The sequence below is a fragment of the Pseudonaja textilis genome, chromosome 1, assembly GCF_049901715.1.
Source record: "Pseudonaja textilis isolate UNSWEBS1 chromosome 1, rPseTex1.2, whole genome shotgun sequence".
Lineage (NCBI taxonomy): Eukaryota > Metazoa > Chordata > Lepidosauria > Squamata > Elapidae > Pseudonaja > Pseudonaja textilis.
Window position 1 is genome coordinate 221,376,621 of NC_141990.1, and position 12,123 is coordinate 221,388,743.

At 41.3% G+C, this 12,123-nt stretch overlaps 1 protein-coding gene across 3 annotated transcripts in view; it reads right to left on the bottom strand.

The window, feature by feature from the left end:
* Positions 1 to 12,123, bottom strand: part of WNT10A (Wnt family member 10A) — a 64,112-nt gene that overhangs the window by 18,880 nt on the left and 33,109 nt on the right. For all 3 annotated transcript variants that reach the window (XM_026708009.2, XM_087920591.1, XM_087920592.1), the window contains exon 3: positions 1,734 to 2,110. In XM_026708009.2, coding sequence (XP_026563794.1) covers positions 1,734 to 2,110 — 377 coding nt within the window. The remainder of the gene's footprint in view (positions 1 to 1,733; positions 2,111 to 12,123) is intronic.

The window sequence follows — 12,123 nt, forward strand, 5'->3', positions numbered from 1 at the left end:
ATCCCATGGTGGACTTTCTCATGTTTATGCGACCCTTTTTCTGACATGCTGCAGACTGGTGCTGATCCACAGACAGGGTATTGGGGACCTCTACTGTACCCCTATTGGCATAAAATTGGCATGTACAGATCCAAGCAATGTGGCCTTTTGTAACTGATAGATGGAAATTTTTGTCCATGCAGATTTTTTAAGTACTGTCTCAGACTTTTCAATATTTCATTAGCAATTTTACATTGCCTATTATCAGTAGGTACTCTGGGCAGTGGAACAGTATATCACAGTAAATATATGTTGTAAAGTGCCTATTCTTAACACCTTGAGAAATATACCATACCATTGTCTATATAGTTGCTATTTTTAATGAATTAAAAAATATTATCTATTTTTAGATAATGCATTTTGGAATATTAGTAGGCTGTGCTGGAGAAAAAAATTGTCTGTAGGCAAGATATTTATTTTCAAATAAATAAGTGGGCATCACCAGCTCCATATCACAATGTTGAGCAGCCTCTTATCAAGAGCTGCTTAGACTCAAGTAAACCTGTCATCAGGCTTAAAATTACAAAATGATTTGTTTTGTCTGTGAGTAAAGTTGTTAGATACTAATACACAATTACCTGCTCTTTTAGGCTGGTGGGCACGTTTGTACAGCAATCGTGAGATCATCTCATAGTCACTCACCCGAAATGGTGCCAGTCACAAAATCTCTTTTGTCAGGAGGCAAACTAGTAGGGCTGTTCCCCATCAACACGTCTAGGCTCCCAAGTTATCTTCTACCACTTTTTTCTTCTATCCCTTTTCCAGGTGCTGAGTCACGTTTCCAAACAGAGCTCTGAGTTATAGCCTCTTATAAAACCCTCTGGAATATATTGCAGGATTCTACAGCTCTTGGATATGAAGATTACATTAACGACTGCCGCTTTACTTTAAACTGGCTAGTTACTCAAAAAAAAAATTTCTTTCAAATTTTAAAAAATTCTGGGGGAAAAAGCTAATCAGGTGGAGCATAAACAATGGCATGAGAAGTCTCTGCAGGCTCATTGGCGCCCACAATCTCCCAGCTGATGCTGCAGGTTCCCACCAACTTTTTTCTTAGATGAGATCATTTCCCAAAATATTTCTGGGGAATAGAATCTTGAATGGTGAGATCTTGATTACTTGTTCCTTTCCATTTGATAGAAAAGAAGAATGTCCAGAACTGGAGATTAGGTTAGGACAGCAGTCACTGCTGGTGAAAAATCAGCATAATGTGTCTTGTATGCCTTAAAACAACATCAGCTTGTGTTGAAAGCTGAAGGGTTACCTCCTTCACCGGCTTCATGCAATTATATAAAACAGTATCTATAATATCCTGGTCACTGCATTTCTTGTGCACCACCCACATCAACTCAGTACAAACTTCTTTTGCCTCCAGAGCACCATGCTCTGCTGTTTTTCTTTCAGAAACCTTTAGACAGCCTTCTCATTGAGATGATGTCCAGATGTCTTATTAGACCAGTGTGTTTTTCAAACTCGCCAACTATAAAATGTGTGGATCTCAACTTCCAGAATTCCCCAGCAACTTGCCAGATGTCTTAGACCATTTCCCCTCCCCCCACAAACACCTTAGACTGTATCACTCTCATCATAACTGAGCTGGGAATTCTGGGAAATACGGTCCAAGGGACAGTATTTAGGGGCCATCAGGAGGATTTCGACAAGCTTGTTATCTCAAATATGCTTTTTTTACTCACCTGCCGGCCAACACGGTTGTTGTGAAGCCTCATACGGGATGGGAGGTCACGGTGGCTCTCCCGGGAATCGAGGAATTCCTTTGAAAACTTCTCCCCATAGTCCATGTCAGGGCTGCAACCGCCCCACTCCCAGGAGTCTTGTAGGCCAGGGGCCTCGGCTGGCAGGTGCTCCAAGTGGACGCCGTGCATCATTCCCTTGCCACGGTTCATGGCCTCCAGTTGGAGGCGATGAAGTTTGAGGCGGAAAGCCTCTTCATCCCCTCGACGCTTCTGGTCACAGCCACAGGCTTGCAGTTTGCCCAAGGAGCAAGCGTTGGAGACTGCGTGCATCACTCCTGCAGCTGCAATGGCATAGACAAAAGCACTTTCACGGAAACCTGCAAGCAAGCGACATAAATCACGTTATTCAATCTCTTGCCACAAAGCTCAAAAGTACCACCTTCACTGCAGTTTTACTACATGGCTGTTTGTCAAACAGCATGATCCTTGCATGAACATCTGATGTCTTACCCATGGACTTACTTCACTTATCTCAACTCCACAAAAGAGCCAGGCTGGCCTGGTGATTAAGGTGCTGGGACAGCACAGGGGAGACCAGATTCTACTCCACTATCGGTCACCAAAAGTCACTGGGAAATTTATAGTGAACTGCTGTCTCTCAGCCAAACTGAGAATATGAAGGAGGAACATTGCACACTTTGCCTTGAGCAACTCTACAAAAGAAAGATATAAAACTTTTGAATAAAATAAACGTCTGAGGGACTAGCGAGTCTTCCTGCTATCAGGTATTGAAGAACCAAATGCGTTGTCCAGGATTTATAGGGTTTCGCAAGATTGGTCATTCTCCAGTAGCTCTTAAGAGGAGTACAGTGCTGCTCCTCATCTTCCTCTTCCTCCTCTTGTCCCATTTAAAACTCATGATAATTTCTGCTTTTCATTGTGAACCGGCTAATAGTTAGAAGAATGAAATGCAGAAAAGAAAGTGCTTTCAATGTATAGGGAAATTGTCCATCTCTCTCTCTCCCCTCTCTCTCTCTCTGTGTGTGTGTATTATCTAATAGCTAGTACATCTCTTCTAATAGCTAGTAGTCTCTTCTAATAGCACTAGCACTTGGACTTATATAATTGCTTCACGGTGCTTTATAGGCCTCTCTAAGCTGTTTACAGAATCAGTTTATTGTCCCCAACAATCTGAGTCTTCATTTTACCCACCTTGGAAGGATGGAAGGGTGAATCTACCTTGAGCCTGTGAGAATCAAACTGCCAAACCTAATATATCAGGCTTATTAGCACCTGGGGAGAGACCAAATAATACTATGGGATTTTTATGGAACTGGGTTGTAAAAATATGGAACTGTAGTTCGGACCCACTCATCTGATTTCTTGGTCTTCAGCTCTCACCTCCCTCAAAGGCAGATTCAGACAGGGAGGTCAAAGCGCTGGCAAGAATGCCTGGGCTAGATTGTGCCTGGCTTTCCACCCATGCTTCCCAGAGTGGAATCCCATTATTTCCTGCTTCCTGTTCACAACAGTTACTGTTCCAGTTGCAGAACAATTTTCATTACCCGGCTTGTCCAAACACATTCATTTTCAAAGGGAAAAAAAAGAAACAAGTCTCTTCAAATTTCTGAAAAGAAAAGGAGAAGTAAGCTTGTTCCAATTTATAATTTCCTTATTGCTTGATTATTTTTGGAGACAATTTCTCTTTCTATCATGATATCATGAATTGGAAAGCTTACCTTGTCTTGCATTCAGCATTGTTTTACACAGGGATCAATTGAGTACATTATCCTTCCTATTATTTATACTACAAATGCCCACATTACAAAACCGTAGCTTTTATATTCCAACAGGCATAGAAAGGCACATGAGCCTGCCCAAGCCTGCAGCTGATATCAAACTGCCCCCCCACCAACCAAAAAACCTTCTGTGAACACATATCTAAGGGCTGAGGGTTTTAAGCTAGGAAAACAAAGACCTGGCTTCCTCGAATGCTGTACTGTCCTTCCAGCCCATTTTCCCTATAAACCCTCCATTTAACTGGGGGATGGGACGGGACAGTGGCGTAATACAGTCACAATTTTGCCCTAAGGTGGTCATTTAGAACTGGAGAAAATTTTTATTTAAAAAAGGATACTTGGTGGCCCATCATTTCATCCTGCCATCCTTCACTTCAGGAACTAGCATGTTATATATTACATTAGATTCTCTGTATCAGCTGACTTTCATCCTACCTGCAGAGATATACAACCAGATTCTGACCCGTCTAGTATGTTCCTGAAGTATTATGGGCTATGGCCAGTTTTTCAAAACCACCAGGCAAAAACCAACAGTATCCTTAACCTAGAATCTAGATCCATCTTCCCTTCTACAACTGTCTGTCGAGGGGAGCTACCTGCTGTTTCAAAAAAACATGACCGCCATTAATACACCCACTGAAAAACCACTCATAGTTCTACATAAATCAGAAAATCCCTTTGCCACAGAGCAAAGTATGTACAAGCAGTAAAATAATAATAATAATAATAATAATAATAATAATAATAATAATAATAATAATAATAATAATAAAAAAAAACAACTGCACAGGAACTGCAAAATTAATTCTTTGTTTGGTCTTGTGCTCTAGTAATGTTCCAGTGATCAGGATCCTTCTTCATTAAGAAAATGAGCCATAGATAAAGCACACTGCAAAAACCTCTAAAAATGCCACAGTGACAGGCAAGACAATTCTCTAGGCAAGACTGCAGCTTGGAAGAAGGGTCTAATGCAAAGGTCTCCAAACTTGGCAACTTTAAGACTTGTGGACTTCAACTCCCAGCTATGCTGGCTGGAGAATTCTGGAAGTTGAAGTCCACAAGTCTTACAGTTGCCAAGTTTGGGGACACCTGGTCTAATGTTCCAAGTAATATCACGTATGATGCTCCAAAAAACCATAAAAATAACTTTCTGTGGCCTTTCTACATCTCCTGGGAAAAAGGTAAACTATGCGTTCATGTGGATTCATTTCATAGAAGTCAAAGCAATAACTTTGAAAGCAATTGATTGGGAGCAACGTTGGGAAACTAAGGCTCCTTCAGCCCAGTTTCTGGGATTTGTATCACCAGTGAGGAGACCAGGATAATGGAGAGAGAGAAGTCTCCTTGAAATCAAGTTGTAGAGACAAGTTAATGGCAATGTCTACATTGGTACAAGCAGCAAAGACAGCCCGAAAGGACAGGTAAAGGCAAGGAATCTTAGGCACCTTGGTGTCTCACTACTCACCAACCTAAATTAGAGCACATTTCAGGTTTTGGCTTTGTTTATGCCCTCCAAGTTACATTGGAGTCATGCGAGAAGAAGCTACAGGCTTCAGTCTCCAAAGGCAAGCATTATTTCAGTGTACACAGGGGATTTCCAATGCAGCAGTGATCAATAGAAGAGAACAATCCCTGCTCCAAATTCTTCTGCAGAAGGATGTTTCAAGTTTCAGGATCAAACACCCACACCCACACCTCATGAACAGTCTATCTCTACCTTATACATATGAACTAGTTCATGAAATACACAGCATGGATAGATAAGAATTGATGAAAGAGAGGCTGTCTGTGTATTTATAGGAAGGTTTTGTGGCTCCCATTTATAATATGAACTTTTCAACTGATTATTGATCCTTAACTACCAAGAAACATAAAACTGTTCCTCTTTGACCAAGACTTCATTTCATTTCAGAGAACATTCTATAAAATGCCAATCCTGAGCAACATTGGAACAAGTAGAATAGGGGCAGCCAACGTTGGCCACTTTAACACTTGCGGCCTTTTACTCTCAGAATGTCTCTAATTCTGGGAGTTGAAGTCCACAAGTCTTAAAGTAGCCAAGGTGGGATGCCCCTGAAATAGATCGTTTTGTAGTAGCAGTTAAAAGAAAAATAATGGCCCAAAGAACAGCTGTTGATAATCTATTTACTCATCAAAGTGGCTTTTCAGTAGGTAGATCCTTTCACCCTGTTCCTTTTCTTAACTCAGACAAAACAACATACTATGAGTCTTAAGCTGAGCTCTGAGTGGCTGATGCTGTAGTGCTTTCCTGCAAAACTCCTCATTTTATTTCCTTGCATTTTACTAAGGGATCATAGAATGCTCTCTTTCATTGCAATCCATGGCCTTTTCCTAGAACTGCTTCAATCTTTACTGCAAAAAAAGCCCAACCTTCTTCAGAAGAAGGGAAGAAGAACAGCAGCTCAGTAGATGTAGCTGTCAGGTGGGCAGGAATGCAAGCAGCAGGTGGACCATTCAGACTTGGGCACAGAGTTACTAGGATCTTATCAGCCGTGTTGACGGTGTTTTAAACTGTTTGAATTAGTGCCGAAGTGTGTTTCTCGGTGTAGTTTTAAACATCCCACAGGCACCATTATGCAAGCATGGAGTTATAGCAAAGGAAAAGATCTGTGTTGTATCTCATTTGTAGTCAAAATGGATATTGAGGAAAGTGGGGGGGGCGTGTTTCCCACTTTGCTTTGCTTTGCTTTCTCTCTTTCTTTCATCATTATCCACCCTAAAAAATGTCTCTAAATTATCACGGGAAGATTATATTACTTAATGCCATTTTCTCTATGCAGAAGAGGGGGATGCTGCACTCAACTGTCTTCCTGCCAAACTCTAGAGTAAAGTCACCCATGATCTCTTGAGCTTGAGTGTTTTAGAAAGTGGGAGGCGAGGGGGATGGGGGGATCCCAAAACACAAGCCTTCTGGCAGTTGTGCCCTTTGCCAATTGCACATTCAATGCTATCCAAACATTCCTGGCTCTGCACTGCCACCTTAATTCAAGATGAAAGATAGATCCTTGTTGGGTTTTTCAATTGCTGTTTCTGGCTACAGCTCCCGCCGTGTCTGAGGTCCACTAATATTCAAGCGTTCACAAAGTGAGATTTCAACATCTATTGTTCCATCTGTTTCACAGCCTTTAAGATCTCAAACTTTTTTTTGCTGCTGTTCTTTATTGCTAACTGAGTGATTTCAAGGCACATGACACAGTTCCCTGCTAATGCTAAGCAGGTCTGGTCCTGCAGGCTGCTTAGATGGAGACTCAGCCTGCCTGAACCACTGTAAGCTTCTTTAAGAACTCCGGCTGGAGGGAAAGCAGAATGAAGAAAACATATTAATATTATTATAACCAAAATTATTATGGCTGCCCATTCTACAAGACTCTGGGCAGCTTATGGTATCCAAATATTCAGTTTTAAAATGGTTAAAGACAAGGCAAGACATGGCAACTCAGACTGAAAACAATCACACAATAAAAACTTTAAAGAGACTCAACAGATACATTGCCCCTAGGCTTGGGAGCAAAGCCAAATCTTAGGGGCCTTCCAGAATTGTAGGAGAATTGATGCTATATGTATCTCAGGCAAATGCCAACCCAGAAGATGGGAGCAACAGCATGCTTTCTCAGACCCATAAGCTGGCAATTAATGGGACCTGAAGCTGGCAATTAATGGGACCTGAAGCTGGCAATTAATGGGACCTGAAGCTGGCAATTAATGGGACATCTGGAGAGAGGTTGCCGCTGAAATAACCAGGCCCTATGCCATGTAGGGCTTTGTAAGTAACAACCAGCACTTGAATTACACACGGAAGTCAATTAGCAGCCAACACAGCATGCAAAGCAGCAACGATAAATGGGCATGATAAGTATCTATTATTACCGCTTGTGCTGCTTACCAGCTACAGCTACTAGGTGTAAAGCATACTGTAATAGTCCTGTTCTGAGATCAAGACTCAGTGTCTGTCTGAAACCTATCCCATATTTAGTTCTAACCATTTAGAGCAGGAGTGTCAAACGCGCGTTGTCACGAAAGCATCTTGTGTCATCTTGGGACTTTCGCTAAACCGGGCATCGGCGTGGCCAGCACGTGATGCATCTGGCCTGTGGGCCAATGAGGTTGACAGCCCTGATTTAGAAGAATTTACTTAATTCCCAAAGTCCAAAATAACGGCATTTATTTAACTAGATTTTGTCCGTCAGGAGCAGAGGTCTCCAAACTTGGCAACTTAAAGACTTGTGGGCTTCAAGTCTTAAAGTTGCCAAGTTTGGGGACCCCTCGTCAAAAGCAAAGAGCAAGAGGTGTCATTGGGTGGTTGATGTTTCAACTATCGCAAACTGCTTGAATGATGGTCAAATAGAACTTGGGAGTAAGAGATTCAATATAAAAACAAAAGTGCATTACAAAAAAAAAAGCTGTGGGATTTGCATTCTCTTAGTGAAGACCACTTAAGCTGAAACCTTAGGTAAGTTAATTGGATGGTGATGGTCTTTATTAGCTCTTGAAGGATAACATTTGCAAGATATTCAAGATTCAGGATTCTTCTTCAAAAATGTAGCAAGCATTCTGTTATTACTGTTCAATCAATACTGGCAAAGCCACATGATACCGCTAAACTGTATTAAACAGTTTAATCTTGAGGACAAAGTAAAATAACATACTAAGACCAGGAAAAGTTTAAGACTTTATCCTGTCCAATTTAATCTATCCCATACCCCATGTCTGCGTTGCCTAAAGTAACTACAGTCCTGGACTACCAAGGAAACTTATTACAATAGTTTTAGTTTACTTTATTGTCATTGCACCTCGTACAACGAAATCAAACACCATCTTCAGTGCACATCATGACCATGACCATGAAAATAAACACAAACACGCATCCTCCACCCTTCACACATTGAACCAGAAACCCCCGACACCACACCAACACTGCACTATACAGCAGAATTCAAAAGAGCTACTGCCCTGGGATAGAAGCTGTTTTTCAGCCTATTTGTCCTTGTTTTTGTTATCCTGTACAGTCTGCCAGATGGTCATAGTTCAAAAAAAGGGTTCCTAGGATGAGATGGATCTTTGAGAATGTTTTGAACTTTCTTAAGGCAGGGGGAGCTATAAAGCTCTTCCAAAGGGGGGAGAGGGCAACCAATGATCTTCTGAGCAATGACGTTAACCCTCTGGAGTGCTTTCCTATCTGCCACTGTGCAATTGGCAAACCATACAGAGGTGAAGTATGTTTAAATGCTCTCTATGGTGCAGCGGTAGAAAGTCACCAGCAGTTTCTCATTCAGTTGTTTTCTGAGAAGCCTCAGGTAGTATAATCTCTGCTGGGCCCTTTTGACCAGGATTGCAATGTGAGCACCCCAGGTCAAGTCCTCTTTTAGGGTAACACTAAGAAACTTAAAATTGGCCACTTGCTCCACTCGGTCTCCATTGATAAACAAGGGCTGGATGTCTGATCTGTTCCTTCTATAATCCACTATAAGCTCCTTGGTCTTATTTGTGTTGAGGACCAAGTTATTGTCTCCACACCATGAAAGCAACCAGTCCACCTCATCTTGGTAGGCAGACTCATCCCCCCTGGAGATAAGTCCCACCACTGTTGTATCATCTGCAAATTTAGCAATAGTATTACTGACATGAGTGGAAATGCAGTCACGCACATAAAGATTATAGAGTAAGGGACTCAACACACAACCCTATGGTAAGGGCTGAAGAGGTAAGGGCTGAAGACCTAAGCTGACCCTCTGTGAGCGGCCAGACAGGAAATCCATAATCCAAAGGCAGATTGAATTAGAAAGCCCAAAGTCCAGAAGTTAGACACTCGTCTATGTGGAAAAATTGTGTTAAACGCAGAACTAAAATCCACAAAAAGCATCCTCACATAGCCCTCCCACTGTTCTAGATGAGTCAGAGCAGTGAGAAGAGTGATGGCTATAGCGTCCTCCGTAGATCTATTTTTTCTGTATGCAAACTGGTGTTTATCAAATGTATGCGGAAGACCAGAAATGATGTGCCGGCAGACCAATTTCTCAAAGCACTTTATGATGATAGGAGTGAGTGCCACTGGTCTGTAATCATTGAGGTTATTGATAGTGAACTTCTTTGGCAGCAAAACAATGGTGGAAACCTTCAAACAAGATGGAATAGTGGACTGGGATAAAGACCGATTGAAGATCCTGGTAAAGACTCCAGCCAACTGATCAGCATAGTCTTTAAGCACTCGGCCAAAGATACCGTCAGGACCGGCAGCCTTTCTAGGGTCCACAGCCCTCAGAATGCTCCTCACCTCCTGTTCCTCCACAATGAGGTGGGGGCTACAATTGGCTGGAAGTTGTATTTTATCTGTCTCTGATTCCTCCACTTCAAAGCAAGCAAAGAAATGATTCAGTTCCTCTGCCAATGAAGCATCCCCCTCAGCAGGGATGACATTGGTCAGTTGGTGGTTTGTAATTTGTTGAATCTCTCGCCACACCTGCCTCATGTTATCGCTATAAAACTTATCCTCAATCTTCCTCTTATAATCAGTCTTGGCCTTCCAAATACCTTTCTTCAGATTAGCTCTGGTAACACTATATCTTGCCCCATCACCGGACCTAAAGGCCTTGGTCCTGTCATGCAAGAGGCACTGGACTTCCTTGGTCATCCAGGGTTTCTGATTGGGATAGATCCTAATACATTTATTACCAAGGACGATTACCAAGGAAACATATTACAATAGTTGAACATGAATCTAAAAAAAAAAAAACCCTCTGGGGATCCAATGGCAGTTCTCCCTATCTCATTTATTTTGTTCCTCAACCACTAAACCAGCAAAGGAAGATTAATTAACCAATCTCTCCATCTCATTATCCCCTTGCTAGGCATTTTAATAATATTCTTATTCATTAGCCTCCAAATGGTGAGACTAAACATGTTTTCCTAAAACATGCACAAGTAATCAAGTAATATGCTCTGAATCGTACCTAATGTATAGACTGTTTTTTAATAATATCCCATGGTGAGTCAAAGGTTGCTCAAACAAGAGAATACTTTTTAGATTGAAATGGCATAAAATCCTTGGAAACAAACAAACATACAAACAGTCACAACCACAGATGAAAATCAGATTTGAATATGAAGGGCAAATACAATACAGTGTATCTTTCATTTAAGTTTGCTTTTCATGAATTAGATTGATTTCAGTCTAAAGAAAGCATCTTCTGGTATGGCTTCAAAGTATTATTAGGTTGGCCTTAAATGTCCAGGTTTCGGCAGAATAATGTTAATTTGCTACACAAAATTGCTACTTTGGCCATTTTGAAAACATGGCACTATCGCAGCACTGTTATGACAGAACATAGTTAAATTCTCTCCCTCATACCAAAGCGTGTTCAAACTGTCAAGAAGAGCTCCTGATATCTTTTGTGTCAGAATCCATAAGAAATCCAATAATAAAGGAAAGCAGCTGATATTATTATCTAAAAGTTCAAATGGCTCTTTCACAAACAGGTTTGAACCTTGTGGCAGCGTACGAAAAGGTCTTCTGACAAGAAAATAGTGAGGGTGAAATAACAAAGGAAGAAACAACATTCTTGCCACAAAAACAACCTTAACGTATAGCCCAGTTGGCTGATAACCAGTAATATCTCCCTCCCTCCCTCTCTCACACACACACACCACTGCACGGTAATCCTTAGGACAGGAGGCCCAAGTCCCACTGTTGTGCCAAAAATCTACACTGTGTATTTGTCGATACACAGTACATTTAACTTTCAATGTGACAGAAGCAAATCCTCTAGTAGACAGACTATACAGGGAAGAAAATTGCCTTACAGTAAGCAAGCCCACAAGAGATTGTATGGAAACTGGCATCCAACCCAAGAAGAAGAAAAATAATGTCACACAAGATGTAAATGCAGCTTCATCTGCAACAATATGCTGAAATGGAAAGGACAGGATAGAGCATGCTGATGGTAGAGTACTGTACAATAGAACAGACTTCACCTTCCTATTCGGTTGTGCCATCCTAAAGACATTTAAATTATATTACAGTTGAGGTAACAGTTTCCCTATCTGCTTAACATCAGGGGAAAAAAGGGAGCTAATTGAGATAGTTGCCACTTACATTGAACAATATCATAGCAGAATTTTGATAGCATCTCGTAAACAGCTTTTGTTTTTGTAAAGATCTATGCTTCCAAAAGACATGGGACAGCTTGCAGAGTAAGAAGGGATAGTCTCTTCTTTGCCCCTGCTCAATTTCTGACAGGTACAAGAGCCCTGGGAGAAAAAAACATGGCAACCTCTGATAGAACAGATTCTTTGGCTTGTGGTCTGTGTAATAATGGAAGGTGATGGGGAAGGGCCTTGTGCCTGTGAATATGGATTCACTGGCAATCTGGCTGTGGAGATGATTGGAATTTATAGCAAAACACAGCAGCAGCAATAAAATAAATGATTGGGTAGTCAAAAAAGGTTTGCTTGATACAAGTTCCAGAAAAGGTGTCACTAGCGGTGTTTGATCTAACTTTATCTTCTTTTCATATACTATGCTTGCCTGGTATCAGTATTTAGATGTCAAAACTGTAGTAAATCACTTACGCCAC